At 41.6% G+C, this 17,793-nt stretch overlaps 1 protein-coding gene across 2 annotated transcripts in view; it reads right to left on the bottom strand.

Moving 5' to 3' along the window:
* The window catches only part of dock1 (dedicator of cytokinesis 1), a 371,371-nt gene that overhangs the window by 94,825 nt on the left and 258,753 nt on the right, over positions 1-17,793 (bottom strand). For both annotated transcript variants that reach the window (XM_072456209.1, XM_072456210.1), the window contains exon 30: positions 1,266-1,344. In XM_072456209.1, the coding sequence (XP_072312310.1) occupies positions 1,266-1,344 (79 nt within the window). The remainder of the gene's footprint in view (positions 1-1,265; positions 1,345-17,793) is intronic.

Genomic DNA, 17,793 nt, shown 5'->3' with positions numbered 1-17,793 from the left:
GAGTCATTGTTCAAATATTGTCTTAATATAATTGTCAAGATATAGTAACAAATATGGAGGTATATATTTTTTGTCAATATGGCCCATTACAAACACATTTATTTTTTAGTACTAGATTGCAATGCAATCTAGTACTGTATAATCACTGCAGATTGGTGAAAAATATGTATAGTAAAGAGAATATAGTGAAATATATAGTGAACCTACAGACTGCTGCATCTGAGGCTGAACATGTGACTTCTAATGAGATTCTAATGCATTCCGTTGTTCTACTTAATCAATATATACATTTTAGTCAAATTTTAACATCGGTTTTAAGGACTATCCATGAACTGGGACGCGTATCGTATCAAGTGCGTATCGTGGACCCTGTATCGGGACATGTACTGTATCCCGAGGTACTAGGCCAGGAGTGTCCAAACTTCTTCCACAGAGGGCTGCATTTTGAAACTTATACGGAGCAGAGGGCCACAAACCACCCAACAATGTCCAATTTGTCGAATGCCAATGTGAATAATTTGAAATTTTGCATTTGACATAGTTTTGATGAGCTTCAACACCTTTAATAAGAAATGGAACACTAATATTAGGACGGAGAGGTTTCACAGGTCTTTCCTTCCTGCTGCTGTCAGCCTTTATAACAAACACTGTTAGTCCTGAACATGAGCAATATTGACCTAACCATGTGCAATACTGACTTAATCATATGCAATACCGTCACATTCATGTGCATATAACTGATGAAAATAGAGTGTTTATTTTACCATCATTATTATTAGTATTATCTTGTCTTACGCTAGCTGTTTTTATTTTATTTATTATTTTATCTTTATTTTCCCCTCCATTCCTTATTGAGAAATGTGAGGTTTTGTCTATAGAAGTTTTTGTTTATAAGAGTTTTGTTTATAAGAGTTCTTTTATTAAGACTGTTTTTTAAACTACCTATAAGTTATCTGTCCTTTTCCTCTGTATCTACCTGTGTTGCAACAATGAAATTTACCCCTGTGTGGACAATAAACGAATATCTTATCTTATCTTATAACATAAAAATGCTTGAATTTTTCCAATTTTAAAGTAAAAAGTACTATTTTTTGTTGTTTGGAGCAAGTTAGCAGGAAGCCAGAGGGCCAACAAAAAATGGTCTGAGGGCCGCATTTGGCCCCAAGGCCGTAGTTTGGACATGACATTCTTCCAGTTAAATACTCACCCGATCCTTAACCTCAGACTTTGGTTTTTCGGAGATATGAAATAAAAGCCGCTCTTACCTGTAGCTCGAAGCTGGTCTGATCCAGGAACTTCTTGCTGAGCACCGCCGCGTACTGATTAATGGCCCGCAGGAAGACGCTGCGGAGAGAAGCGGGAAAGTGTCATTCCCCTGCACAATTTACGGCCGCGCTCTCGACGCGCAGCATTTATCTCGCAGACTTGATTAGATCCAGCTTCAAGGCCTCTTCCGGACTCTCCGGTTTCTCTCCGACACGACTTTGCTTGTTAAAGCGGCGCCCACACGTTTGCGCCGGCGTCGAGCTTGTCACATTCTCCCGCTCCTGAGCTAAATCTAAGCTAATAAATATAGGAATTACCGACGTTTACTCTGCTCCACGTCTCGGCGCCGCACAGAGCCCTCAAACCGCCGGGAAATGTGAGTAAACCGTGTTAAAGTTTGAGGAAGATGAGTGTTTTATTGCTACAAAGTCTTATGAGCGACGGAGACAAAACGATTGGGATCAGATCGAGTCGCTCTGGACAATGTGCTGTGTGTCGTGCCTTAGTCTCGTTCCCATTTCACGCTACGAATGAAGCCAAAAAAGATGAAATTGAGAAGTGGATAAATTGTCAAATAGTACATTTTTCTATACAACTTTCTAAATAAGTCATAGCATTTAACACGGTAATATATGTACATTTTTACCTGTAACGAGTGATTAATTAAGCATAATAAATTTGTTTGTTGCACCTCTTATAGTAACTCTTTCCAATTATTTGCTAATTCAGTTGCAGATTTATTTCATTTCAGACGGATTAAATATATGCAACATTATGCAAGTTACCTTTTTAAACCTTTAAAGAATAAGAAGATTTCACCTTAATAACGTAGACATATTTCATTCATTCGAGTAAACTTTTAGAATGCTAATATATAATAAGAGTTCAAAAATCCATTATCGATCTTACTCGCTCTGGACCGTCTCCTATTTTTCTTTTCGTTTTAAAGTTGAGAGAGTGAACTCGGTGCCAAACTGAAAATTACACTTAAGAACTAACTTTTGACCTCGGCACAAAGTCACAGGCAGGAAACAAAACACCAGGAGCAGACATCGTGCTTTAGAGTTGATTTAGCAGGATTTTATGCCTTAAAGTGGACATATTATGCATTCTTGTTGCTTTAATCTGCTTTTAACATCATTTTGGTCACTTTGGTATTCACTATTTCACATTTTCTAACTTAAAATAATTGGTTGACACTTTTTTAAAACTACACCTACGTCTACAATGAGGTATTTCATCAGGTCATAAGGCAGGTGTCGGGGCGCCCCTGTCAGGAGTGAGAATGAACACTGAAAAAAATACATAAATATTAAAATAAAACCCTGAGGCAACGTGAACGCTTCTTGAAAATTGAAACGGGCTCGTTCGTGAGGCTCGGAGAAGACAACCTCGTGAACAGGAAACGAGCGTAAATGACAGAAAAAGCAACTCAAGGTGTGTTTTTGAGGCGGTAACAACATAACACGCTTAAAGGTTCAAATTTTGATGGGATAGGGAAAAAGTCAGATATATTTCTTTTACACTTTATACGATAACTGGTGATAACGCGTGATTTTATGCTAGTTAGCGTCACTGTAAAAGGTTAGGGCTGATTTGGTGATGCTTTTTATTCCATTTTTTCACATTTTACATAAGGTTGGGTGCAATATATCATGTAAAGTGTAACAAACATAACAACTGGAGAAAATAGCACCACCTACAGTTAACTATATCCACTTTCAGCCTTAGCTTTGGCGCACCCTTGACAATTAGCATTTCAGCGACAACCGGATATTCACTATGACTTCCAAGGGGGTCGTTTCGGTTCATTCGTGTTCGGACGGCGGGACAAAGAGCAGAAAACCCATTGTTTTCCAACAAGCGGAGTGCTAACAACTCTGCTAACTTTCAGACCGCTCCGACTCAACTCAACAACGATCAATATTTCATAATTTTGACCGCACAAGACCCGCTTCAAGCTAACATTACGGTAACGGCCTGTGACAACCGGGATAGAATATTAATACGGCCGACAGCGACGGGTTGATCCGGCTGGAAAATGAAATGTTAAAACCTTAAGTAGCTTTAATATTCAATCTTAGCCACTCACACAGCCTTAGTCATTCAACACGCACCACCTAGGGACGAACCACGTGTCGTCATAAACACAGATCTATTAAAGGTAAAATGCTCCCGGTTGCGTAAAGATTTACAATAGGTATAAAGTCAATGGCAATTACTCACGGCGGCGCATAAACTACATGGAAATGAGCGGTAAAAAATGGAAAGGTCGAACCAAGGACGAAGGCGATTCCGCTCGAGTGAATTGCGCGTTTTTTTTTCTTCCCGTGAGTGGCCAATAAAGCGGCATTAAGACATAACGCTTGTGTAACCGGCAGTGGCAGGTGCGGAGACGTCGGGAGCGCCAGAGAGGCATTCGCCGCGGAGGAGTGTCACGTATGGCGCGTAATTCTGTGCGTGTGAAAAAAACGGTCCGTCAAGGTGAGGTTTTATCGGCGCCAATGCAACCGTGGAATTATGAGGCGGGTTCATGGGCGTTTGCGTACAGTGTTTACCAGGTGAAGTAACTCGAGATGTGGTTCAAAATCGAGCGCAAAGGAGGCCAATAGAACACGTACGGTTTCCCTGCGGTTCAACATCGATTTGTCTATGATTTGAGAAAAATGACTGAACTAGAAAAAGTCGCTTTAATTGAGTTAAGTTTCAAGGAAAATCTTATCTTAATATTGGCTGCTTTTTCATTCAATATAGTTCAATTTTTTCATGTCATCTTTCATTCGTTTTAAAGTTGAAATCCAGTGAAAATGTGGATTAATTGTTTGTTCTTTTTTGTAATAAACACATTTTGTTTATCAAAAACTGAATTATAAAATTTTCAAAATGGTAAAATATCGCCACCTGTAAAACCATAAGTCTTTTGGCGTTGAACCTCTTCATTGTCAATTCATCATCAACTACCCGAAGATACTGAGAAACTTCAACTGTGGTTTAACTGTGTGACTTTAAATCTATTAAGAAGTATATTTCAGAACTCAAACACATCGGAACGAGAACAAACAAATGAATCGTTTGTGCTTTTGACCATTTAAGGTTTTCTGGCCCAAAAGCTTCACTTGACGGGACAGCTGTGGTGTGACATAGGGAGAGAGCGGGTAGAGACATTCAGCAAACGGTTGAAGCGAAGCCACGATACCAATGACCGCTTTGTGCAACGTCTCAACTTTGGGGATGAGACGGTCTTAGAAAAGAGCTCCTAACGAGATGAAAAGTGGTCTTATGAAAGTACGGCACGGTAGTTGCTTCTATTACCGTATTTTCCAGACTATAAGTCGCACCCTTTTTCATAGTTTTGGCCGGGGTGCGACTTATACTCCAGAGCGACTTATATGTGATATTATTCGTTATTTTCACACTGACAACCACAAGAGGGCGCTCTAGGCTCTGAGCGACGCAGAAGAAGAATCTGCACTTCCTCTTCCTCTGGAGTTTGTGGAGTTGTTTAGAAGTGACACAGAGGAAGAAGAATTCAGTGGATTTAGTGATTTGGGGTAAAACTGTGATGCTTTGCTAAACTTGTTAGCATGTTCTTTATGCTATAGTTATCTGAATAACTGTCCATATGTTACGTTAACATACCAGACACTTACCACAGTTCTGTCTGTGCCTCATGTAGCTGAAGGTGTTAGCGTTAGCATACGTCATGTAGCTGAAGGTGTTAGCGTTAGCATACCTCATGTGGCTGAAGGCGGTAGCATTAGCATACGTCATGTAGCTGAAGGTTTTAGCATATGTCATGTAGCTGAAGGTGTTAGCGTTAGCATACGTCATGTAGCTGAAGGTGTTAGCGTTAGCATACGTCATGTAGCTGAAGGTGTTAGCGTTAGCATACGTTATGTAGCTGAAGGTGTTAGCGTTAGCATACGTCATGTAGCTGAAGGTGTTAGCGTTAGCACACGTCATGTAGCTGAAGGTGTTAGCGTTAGCATACGTCATGTAGCTGAAGGTGTTAGCGTTAGCATACGTCATGTAGCTGAAGGTGTTAGCGTTAGCATACGTCATGTAGCTGAAGGTGTTAGCGTTAGCATACGTCATGTAGCTGAAGGTGTTAGCGTTAGCATACGTACACCTATTCACCATGTTCTCTCATCTGTTATTATTTTAAACTACATTTACAGAGGAAATGTCTGTTCTTGGTCTGGGATTTTATTGAATACATTTCCCTAAAAAATGCGACTTATACTCCAGTGAGACTTATGTTTTTTCTTCTCTATGATGCATTTTTTGGCTGGTGCGACTTATACTCCGGAGCGACTTATAGAATTAATCATTATAAATCATCTCAACAACGTCTCCACGAGTAGAACAGGAGAAAAAAGGTTTTGAATGTTTAGGATCAGTGAAATGAGACTCCATGATATGAAAGTATAATATCATTTCTAAAAGCACACAAGCTTTATGATGATGAATACATGATTCACTTCACACGTAAAAGAAGGGTTCGGGTTCAGACCTACGTAAAAGAGGGTTCGGGTTCAGACCTACGTAAAAGAAGGGTTCGGGTTCAGACCTACGTAAAAGAAGGGTTCGGGTTCAGACCTACGTAAAAGAGGGTTCGGGTTCAGACCTACGTAAAAGAAGGGTTCGGGTTCACACCTACGTAAAAGAAGGGTTCGGTTTCAGACCTACGTAAAAGAAGGGTTCGGTTTCAGACCTACGTAAAAGAAGGGTTCGGGTTCAGACCTACGTAAAAGAAGGGTTCGGTTTCAGACCTACGTAAAAGAAGGGTTCGGTTTCAGACCTACGTAAAAGAAGGGTTCGGGTTCAGACCTACGTAAAAGAAGGGTTCGGGTTCACACCTACGTAAAAGAAGGGTTCGGGTTCAGACCTACGTAAAAGAGGGTTCGGGTTCAGACCTACGTAAAAGAAGGGTTCGGGTTCACACCTACGTAAAAGAAGGGTTCGGTTTCAGACCTACGTAAAAGAAGGGTTCGGTTTCAGACCTACGTAAAAGAAGGGTTCGGGTTCAGACCTACGTAAAAGAAGGGTTCGGGTTCAGACCTACGTAAAAGAAGGGTTCGGGTTCAGACCTACGTAAAAGAAGGGTTCGGGTTCACACCTACGTAAAAGAAGGGTTCGGGTTCACACCTACGTAAAAGAAGGGTTCGGGTTCAGACCTGCGTAAAAGAAGGGTTCAAGTTCACACCTACGTAAAAGAAGGGTTCAAGTTCACACCTACGTAAAAGAAGGGTTCGGGTTCACACCTTTTCCCACTGCTTTGGCGCAACCATTTTGTTGCTCTCTTATGATCAATGACGTCGCTCAAATCACTGGAAACGTGACGGACGGAGACAAAGCCCAGAGTTTGAAACAGAGAAGACGCTTGAACGACAAAGAGAATGTTAAATTAAGCCTAAAACTGGACCTGGAATGACCTTTATCCTCGAGAAGTGGCAGCACAAAGAAAGGAATTCATTTCAAACGTCGACTTGTCCCGGATCAAGCTACAGTCTTGTGTCGACCTTACAAAAAATGTCAATCGTCAAAGTCAATGCAAACACTCGAAGGAGCGTTTCATATTCAACCGCCCGACATTGATCTGTTTGTTTCATTTTCCTGCAGAGCGAAAAGTCACAATATTCCTCTTTAATTGTGTGTGTTTCCATCTTTACGGTTGGTCAATATTTAAACTTGATATTATTTCAAGGTGATTTATTATAGAGGAGACAACACTTATACTCCAGTGCGACTTATATATGTTTTTTTTCTTCTCAATTATGCATTTTTTGGTTTGTGCGACTTATACTCTGGAAAATACGGTCCTTCAACATTGGTGCAAGTGCTGAAGTGCAAACATTCCAGACTTTTTACAGTTATGTTTCTTGATGTTTCCATTCGCCCGACATTTGTCTCTCACACGCCTGGTGGCTGAGTCTTGTCACATGTGCAGAGGTGAACTGTCACGAGTCCATTACCACCGACCCGTCTCTCCTCCTCGCTCACGCATCCTCTCCTCGCTCACGCATCCTCTCCTCGCTCACGCATCCTCTCCTCGCTCACGCATCCTCTCCTCGCTCACGCATCCTCTCCTCGCTCACGCATCCTCTCCTCGCTCACGCATCCTCTCCTCGCTCACGCATCCTCTCCTCGCTCACGCATCCTCTCCTCGCTCACGCATCCTCTCCTCGCTCACGCATCCTCTCCTCGCTCACGCATCCTCTCCTCGCTCACGCATCCTCTCCTCGCTCATGCATCCTCTCCATCCTCTCCTCGCTCACGCATCCTCTCCTCGCTCACGCATCCTCTCCTCGCTCACGCATCCTCTCCTCGCTCACGCATCCTCTCCTCGCTCACGCATCCTCTCCTCGCTCACGCATCCTCTCCTCGCTCACGCATCCTCTCCTCGCTCACGCATCCTCTCCTCGCTCATGCATCCTCTCCATCCTCTCCTCGCTCACGCATCCTCTCCTCGCTCACGCATCCTCTCCTCGCTCACGCATCCTCTCCTCGCTCACGCATCCTCTCCTCGCTCACGCATCCTCTCCTCGCTCACGCATCCTCTCCTCGCTCACGCATCCTCTCCTCGCTCACGCATCCTCTCCTCGCTCACACATCCTCTCCTCGCTCACGCATCCTCTCCTCGCTCACACATCCTCTCCTCGCTCACACATCCTCTCCTCGCTCACACATCCTCTCCTCGCTCACGCATCCTCTCCATCCTCTCCTCGCTCACGCATCCTCTCCTCGCTCACGCATCCTCTCCTCGCTCACGCATCCTCTCCTCGCTCACGCATCCTCTCCTCGCTCACGCATCCTCTCCTCGCTCACGCATCCTCTCCTCGCTCACACATCCTCTCCTCGCTCACGCATCCTCTCCTCGCTCACACATCCTCTCCTCGCTCACGCATCCTCTCCTTGCTCATGCATCCTCTCCATCCTCTCCTCGCTCACACATCCTCTCCTCGCTCACACATCCTCTCCTCGCTCACGCATCCTCTCCTCGCTCACACATCCTCTCCTCGCTCACACATCCTCTCCTCGCTCAATTTTGCGCAGCGCTGAACATGCCAATATGGCTGATACATTCAAAACGGGGCGGCGCCAAAGTGGGTTTAGCGCATGTTGCCGGCGCCAAAATATCATAAGTCGAAATGTTGTGTTTTGCGTTATGCATTCATGTTATCCGGCTCACATATTTGTCAGTTTTGGAGAGAAAAGTACATTGTTACAGTTCGAGGCGGAGAATATATCAGACTTAAAACGATGGCGAGAATGTTGTTTTGAAGATCTGTAAAATGTGAATATTGAGCGTGTCGTTTGTAGTGAAAAATGCTACAAAAGGAGCTGAACGAAGCTCAAAATGAAAGTAAAAGTGACGTCGTAAACTTTCAAATGAGGTCAAAAGGTGATATTTCTGCATTTTTTCGGAATAAAATCAGATATTTCAAATTTGTCTGATAATTAAACATCAAATTATACATTTAAAGACATGTTTATCACATTTATGTTGGATGAATAGCAAGATATTCCCTTTTGTCAAATGCTTTTTTGACCTGCTGAACTAACACAAGTTTGAAATGCTTTTCGGAACAGTTTGAAGCGATATAAACTACAATTTTACATTTTATACATTAGCAATTATCCTGAGAGTGAATGACAGATTAAATGAGTTCAGCACTTCATTCACTGCTAATTCTTTACATTTGACATTTTATTGTTAACGATTTACAGATTTACCTGTAGAAATGGCTGGTGTGTGTGTCACGGTGGCAAACTCATATTCTCGCTAAACTACCGCGTGCCATTATCATCATGGATTTCACCTTTCATAAAACATTGCATCAGGGTTTGTTTACGCAGCCATTATTTCCATATTCATGCCTAATTTTAACCTCGGCGCGGCAGAAGCAACAGAAAAAGTCTACAACGTTTACGCGCGGCAAAGTAAGTCATGGGTCACGGCGAGGTTGATGTCTTCATGGGAAAGGGAAGGAACCTAAATGCACCACAAACTGATTTATGGACTTATGATTTATGGACTTATGATTTATGGACTTAAAAACCTCACTATCTTTGATCTGGGACTTTTGAAACTGGTCGTTTTGTGAGGCAGAAGCAGAGAAGTCGTGAACATTATGAATGAAACAAGCGCGACTGAAAATACACACGACTCAAGGTGTGTTTTTGACAAGGGAACGACATTCACCATAAGATAACCTTTATTTTTCCCACAATGGGCCAATTTCAGGGTTGCAACACGGATAATTTTGCATAATATGTGCCATATTAGCAATAAACTCTAGACAAACTGTCAAATTAAACTAGACAAAGAATACGATTTTTGAGAGTAGGACAGAGTGTATGACAGGAGTGTGACGGGTGTATGACAGGTGTATGACGGGTGTATGACGGGTGTATGACAGGAGTATGACGGGTGTATGACAGGTGTATGACGGGTGTATGACGGGTGTATGACGGGTGTATGACAGGTGTATGACGGGTGTATGACAGGTGTATGACGGGTGTATGACGGGTGTATGACAGGAGTATGACAGGTGTATGACGGGTGTATGACGGGTGTATGACAGGAGTATGACGGGTGTATGACAGGTGTATGACGGGTGTATGACGGGTGTATGACGGGTGTATGACGGGTGTATGACAGGTGTATGACGGGTGTATGACGGGTATATGACAGGAGTATGACAGGAGTATGACAGGTGTATGACGGGTGTATGACGGGAGTATGACGGGAGTATGACGGGAGTATGACGGGAGTATGACGGGAGTATGATGGGTGTATGACAGGTGTATGACAGGTGTATGACAGGTGTATGACGGGTGTATGACGGGTGTATGACGGGTGTATGACGGGTGTATGACGGGAGTATGACAGGTGTATGACGGGTGTATGACGGGTGTATGACGGGTGTATGACAGGAGTGTGACGGGTGTATGACGGGTGTATGACAGGTGTATGACAGGAGTATGACAGGAGTATGACGGGTGTATGACGGGTGTATGACGGGTATATGACGGGTATATGACAGGAGTATGACAGGTGTATGACAGGAGTATGACGGGTGTATGACGGGTGTATGACGGGAGTATGACGGGTGTATGACGGGAGTATGACGGGTGTATGACGGGTGTATGACGGGTGTATGACGGGTGTATGACGGGTGTATGACAGGAGTATGACGGGTGTATGACAGGAGTATGACAGGAGTATGACAGGTGTATGACAGGTGTATGACGGGTGTATGACGGGTGTATGACGGGTGTATGACGGGTGTATGACGGGTGTATGACAGGAGTATGACGGGTGTATTACAGGAGTATGACAGGAGTATGACGGGTGTATGACAGGAGTATGACAGGAGTATGACGGGTGTATGACAGGAGTATGACGGGTGTATGACGGGTGTATGACGGGTGTATGACAGGAGTATGACGGGTGTATGACAGGAGTATGACAGGAGTATGACGGGTGTATGACAGGAGTATGACAGGAGTATGACAGGTGTATGACAGGTGTATGACGGGTGTATGACGGGTGTATGACAGGTGTATGACAGGTGTATGACGGGTGTATGACAGGAGTATGACGGGTGTATGACAGGAGTATGACAGGTGTATGACGGGTGTATGACAGGAGTATGACGGGTGTATGACAGGAGTATGACGGGTGTATGACAGGAGTACGACGGGTGTATGACAGGAGTACGACAGGAGTATGATGGGTGTATGACAGGTGTATGACAGGTGTATGACAGGTGTATGACAGGTGTATGACGGGTGTATGACAGGTGTATGACGGGTGTATGACGGGAGTCAGTCCATACTGAATTTAACTTAATGATTTAATTGTTTAAAAAAAATAAAAATAAAGAGTCTAAAGAGTGAAGTCTAAAGAGTGAAGCCTAAAGAGTGAAGTCTAAAGAGTGAAGTCTAAAGAGTGAAGTCTAAAGAGTGAAGTCTAAAGAGTGAAGCCTAAAGAGTGAAGTCTAAAGAGTGAAGCCTAAAGAGTGAAGCCTAAAGAGTGAAGTCTAAAGAGTGAAGCCTAAAGAGTGAAGTCTAAAGAGTGAAGCCTAAAGAGTGAAGCCTAAAGAGTGAAGTCTAAAGAGTGAAGCCTAAAGAGTGAAGTCTAAAGAGTGAAGTCTAAAGAGTGAAGCCTAAAGAGTGAAGCCTAAAGAGTGAAGTCTAAAGAGTGAAGCCTAAAGAGTGAAGTCTAAAGAGTGAAGCCTAAAGAGTGAAGCCTAAAGAGTGAAGCCTAAAGAGTGAAGCCTAAAGAGTGAAGTCTAAAGAGTGAAGCCTAAAGAGTGAAGCCTAAAGAGTGAAGCCTAAAGAGTGAAGCCTAAAGAGTGAAGCCTAAAGAGTGAAGTCTAAAGAGTGAAGTCTAAAGAGTGAAGCCTAAAGAGTGAAGTCTAAAGAGTGAAGCCTAAAGAGTGAAGTCTAAAGAGTGAAGCCTAAAGAGTGAAGCCTAAAGAGTGAAGTCTAAAGAGTGAAGCCTAAAGAGTGAAGTCTAAAGAGTGAAGCCTAAAGAGTGAAGTCTAAAGAGTGAAGTCTAAAGAGTGAAGTCTAAAGAGTGAAATCTAAAGAGTGAAGCCTAAAGAGTGAAGCCTAAAGAGTGAAGCCTAAAGAGTGAAGTCTAAAGAGTGAAGCCTAAAGAGTGAAGCCTAAAGAGTGAAGTCTAAAGAGTGAAGTCTAAAGAGTGAAGTCTAAAGAGTGAAGTCTAAAGAGTGAAGTCTAAAGAGTGAAGTCTAAAGAGTGAAGTCTAAAGAGTGAAGTCTAAAGAGTGAAGTCTAAAGAGTGAAGTCTAACTACAGTAGGTGGTGGTAATGTAACACAACGGCCATAAAACACTGAAGAAGAAATAAATAAGTATATACATAATAATAAATGTGGGTTGTTGGACATTGAGGAGTTTAATGATAAATCTTTTAGTTAAATACAATATTTAGGGGAAAAGAATGACATTTTGCCGTGTAGAGATATCGCCGCTTTGCCTGTTTTTCAATGTGTTTTTAACTTCAAAAGACATCAAAAGCGAGCCCACATGAGCGTAAAGCACTGAAACCGCACTCTCGATAGCCATTTGTTTCGACATTAGCCTCGGCGCTAGGACAAACCGCTCTTTAGCTCATCTATATCGCTCCAACAGCACAAATGAATGGAGTTTAGTTGGTGCAATAAAAACGTCAGTTCGCGGCGTGTTCCACATTTGTTTCAAAGACGGCGGGAAAAACTCGGGAGCGCCAGAAAAACAAAGCGACCTCCGCCGCCGCCGCCGCCGCCGCGATCCTTCATCACGAGGAGCGAGCGGCTAATGATCTCTGGAGATGAGGGTCTCGCCCGCGTCCTGCTTAGCCAGACAAAACTGAACTTTGAGAGACGCTTCGCTTTTTAATCAGGCCAACACAAGGTCACCCCTCGAGCGGCGGCGGGAGACTCTGCGGCGTCATGATTCATTCCGTCAGTCTAAAATCTGCTTATTAAAATTGAATAATGGTGGAAATTATAGAACGCTGAACATCGTCGCAATTCTTTTTTACTGCGGGATTAATCAATCGAGCAAGACGACTCCCGCACTCTTAACGGCGAATATCAAAGGAGGTTTAATAAAGTAGCATCCTGTGAAACCAGGAGCAACAAAAGTACCGTTTGTCATTTTTTATATGTACTCTGAGCACATGAGCTTGTATTTTTTAGGCTTGTTTAGTCTATTAATGATACTCTAATAATGGTGGTAAAATGCACTTTAAAATAAACACAGCATTGCAAAAATAATAGTTGCAGTACATTTGTTTGGCTTCACATCTGAGGATACAGCCGATGCCAAAATAAATCCATAAATGTATTTGCAAAATGTATTTCTAGTAGATTTGTTTTAAGAACCATGGACAGTTCTCGTGCAACAGCCTCTCTGATTGGACGAAATTGACCATCTCTGGTAGTTGCTTCCTTCCTGGTTCACATCCAACCATTTTTATTTTTGTTTTGTTTAATGTACAAGTAATATCAGTCGTTTTCTTCACAAATACATTTTTTACAATAAACTGTATGAAATCAAACATTTTCCTGAACAAGAAAAAGTCAAATACAACCATTTTGTCATATATTTTGTTTTTTGTCGTTTGGGACATTTAAAATAGTTGGCAAGTTGAAACAAACGTTCTAAAATTTCAAGACTACGGCCCGGGGGCCAAATGCGGCCCTCAGACCAATTTTTGTCGGCCCTACAGTCGTCCTGCTAAGTTGGTCCAAACAACAAAAAGTTGTACTTTTTACTGTAAAATTGGAAAAATTCAAACGTTTAGATGTTATAGTACCTAATATTAATGTTCAAAGTCTTATTAAAGATGTGGAGGCATCAAAACTATGTCAAAATCAACATTGTCGGGTTGTTCGTGGCCCTCTGCTCCGTATAAATTTCAAAATGTGGACCTCTGTGAAAAAAGTTCAGACATCCCTGATGTAGTATTTTAGGAGACAGCATTTTTAGCATGTAGCATATTACATTCAGCCCCTTGTAGTGGGCATATGCTAATGTCACGTTATCAGCCAACGCTAACTGAGTTGAAAGAGCATCTGGGCTAACGATCGCCGTTCATTTACATAGCGTTCCCGGAGAGCTGACGTTTAGCAATAAGCCAAGGTCGAAAACTCGCCATTAAGCGCACCTGTTTATTCAATAATTCAATCATCTACTATATTTAAGATGCACGGTGTTAAGAGTCCACGTTCATCCACGTGACCGCGCTCAACCGCCGCTCGGACTGAACATTTGCTCTCTCGGGGGAAGTTCAGAGCGGCCAACGGATTCAAAATGTCACTTGGGCAAGTTCAATTTCAGCTTTCACTTGTGGAAAGTGCGTCGCTGCGGGAGAGGGCCGCACTCCAAACTAAAATCACTCGAAGAACTAAAAAGCGCCATTAAGTTTAAATGAGGCGCTGTGAATGAGCAAAATTGTCCCGTTTAGAATGTGGGATTTATGATTTAGCGTTAAAAAAAAGAAACAAATTGTACATCTGCCACTGTTAGAAGTGTGCAGGCCTAAAAGAAAGTACTATTATTTTACACCACTACTACTACTACAGCAACTACTACTACTACTACTACTACAGCAACTACTACTACTACTACAGCAACTACTACTACTACTACTACTACAGCAACTACTACTACTACTACTACAGCAACTACTACTACTACTACAGCAACTACTACTACTACTACTACTACTACAGCAACTACTACTACTACTACAGCAACTACTACTACTACTACTACAGCAACTACTACTACTACTACTACTACTCCTACAACAGCAACTACTACTACTACTACTACTACAACAGCAACTACTACTACTATAACAGCAACTACTACTACTACTACAGCAACTACTACTACTACTACTACTACCACTACTACTACTACTACTACTACTACTACTACTACTACTACTACTACAACAGCAACTACTACTACTATAACAGCAACTACTACTACTACTACTACTACTACTACTACTACTACTACTACTACTACTACTACTACTACTACAACTACAACAGCAACTACTACTACTACAACAGCAACTACTACTACTACTACTACTACTACAACAGCAACTACTACTACTACAACAGCAACTACTACTACTACTACAGCAACTACTACTACTACTACAGCAACTACTACTACTACTACTACTACTACTACTACAACTACAACAGCAACTACTACTACTACAACAGCAACTACTACTACTACAACAGCAACTACTACTACTACTACTACTACAACTACAACAGCAACTACTACTACTACTACTACTACTACTACAACAGCAACTACTACTACTACAACAGCAACTGCTACTACTACTACAACAGAAACTACTACTACAACAGCAACTACTACTACTACAACAGCAACTACTACTACTACAACTACAACAGCAACTACTACTACTACTACTACTACTACAACAGCAACTGCTACTACTACTACAACAGCAACTACTACTATTACTACTACAACAGCAACTACTACTACTACAACAGCAACTACTACTACTACAACAGCAACTACTACTACTACTACTACTACTACTACAACTACAACAGCAACTACTACTACTACTACTACTACAACAGCAACTGCTACTACTACTACAACATCAACTACTACTACTACTACAACAGCAACTACTACTACTACAACAGCAACTACTACTACTACAACAGCAACTACTACTACTACAACTACAACTACAACAGCAACTACTACTACAACAGCAACTGCTACTACTACTACAACAGCAACTACTACTACTACTACTACTACAACAGCAACTACTACTACTACTACAGCAACTATTACTACTACTACTACTACAGCAACTATTACTACTACTACTACTACTACAACAGCAACTACTACTACTACTACAGCAACTATTACTACTACTACTACTACAGCAACTATTACTACTACTACTACTACTACAACAGCAACTACTACTACTACTACTACAACAGCAACTGCTACTACTACTACAGCAACTACTACTACTACTACTACAACAGCAACTACTACTACTACTACAGCAACTATTACTACTACTACTACTACAGCAACTATTACTACTACTACTACTACTACAACAGCAACTACTACTACTACTACTACAACAGCAACTACTACTACTACTACAGCAACTATTACTACTACTACTACTACAGCAACTATTACTACTACTACTACTACTACAACAGCAACTACTACTACTACTACTACAACAGCAACTACTACTACTACTACTACTACAACAGCAACTACTACTACAACAGCAACTACTACTACAACAACAGCAACTACTACTACTACTACAGCAACTACTACTACTACTACTACAGCAACTACTACTACTACTACAGCAACTACTACTACTACTACTACTACTACAGCAACTACTACTACTACTACTACTACAGCAACTACTACTACTACTACAGCAACTACTACTACTACTACAGCAACTACTACTACTACTACAGCAACTACTACTACTACTACTACAGCAACTACTACTACTACTACTACTACTACTACTCCTACAACAGCAACTACTACTACTACTACTACTACTACAACAGCAACTACTACTACTACAACAGCAACTACTACTACTACTACAGCAACTACTACTACTACTACAGCAACTACTACTACTACTACTACAGCAACTACTACTACTACTACTACTACTACTACTCCTACAACAGCAACTACTACTACTACTACTACTACTACAACAGCAACTACTACTACTACAACAGCAACTACTACTACTACTACAGCAACTACTACTACTACTACAGCAACTACTACTACTACTACTACTACTACTACTACTACTACTACTACAACTACAACAGCAACTACTACTACTACAACAGCAACTACTACTACTACTACTACTACTACAACAGCAACTACTACTACTACAACAGCAACTACTACTACTACTACAGCAACTACTACTACTACTACAGCAACTACTACTACTACTACTACTACAACTACAACAGCAACTAATACTACTACAACAGCAACTACTACTACTACAACAGCAACTACTACTACTACTACTACAACTACAACAGCAACTACTACTACTATTACTACTACTACTACAACAGCAACTACTACTACTACAACAGCAACTGCTACTACTACTACAACAGAAACTACTACTACAACAGCAACTACTACTACTACAACAGCAACTACTACTACTACAACTACAACAGCAACTACTACTACTACTACTACTACAACAGCAACTGCTACTACTACTACAACAGCAACTACTACTACTACTACTACAACAGCAACTACTACTACTACAACAGCAACTACTACTACTACAACAGCAACTACTACTACTACTACTACAACTACAACAGCAACTACTACTACTACTACTACTACAACAGCAACTGCTACTACTACTACAACATCAAGTACTACTACTACTACTACAACAGCAACTACTACTACTACAACAGCAACTACTACTACTACAACAGCAACTACTACTACTACTACTACAACTACAACAGCAACTACTACTACTACTACTACTACAACTACAACAGCAACTACTACTACTACTACTACTACAACAGCAACTGCTACTACTACTACAACAGCAACTACTACTACTACTACTACAACAGCAACTACTACTACTACTACAGCAACTATTACTACTACTACTACTACTACTACTACTACAACAGCAACTACTACTACTACTACTACAACAGCAACTGCTACTACTACTACAACAGCAACTACTACTACTACTACTACAACAGCAACTACTACTACTACTACTACAACAGCAACTACTACTACTACTACTACAACAGCAACTACTACTACTACTACTACAACAGCAACTACTACTACAACAGCAACTACTACTACAACAGCAACTACTACTACTA

The sequence above is a fragment of the Eucyclogobius newberryi genome, unplaced genomic scaffold, assembly GCF_026437365.1.
Source record: "Eucyclogobius newberryi isolate DKJ021-1_F unplaced genomic scaffold, fEucNew1.0.hap1 SCAF_20, whole genome shotgun sequence".
Classification (NCBI taxonomy): Eukaryota; Metazoa; Chordata; class Actinopteri; order Gobiiformes; family Gobiidae; genus Eucyclogobius; species Eucyclogobius newberryi.
Note: the sequence above shows the minus strand (reverse complement) of the source record. Positions and strands in the feature narration are given on the sequence as shown.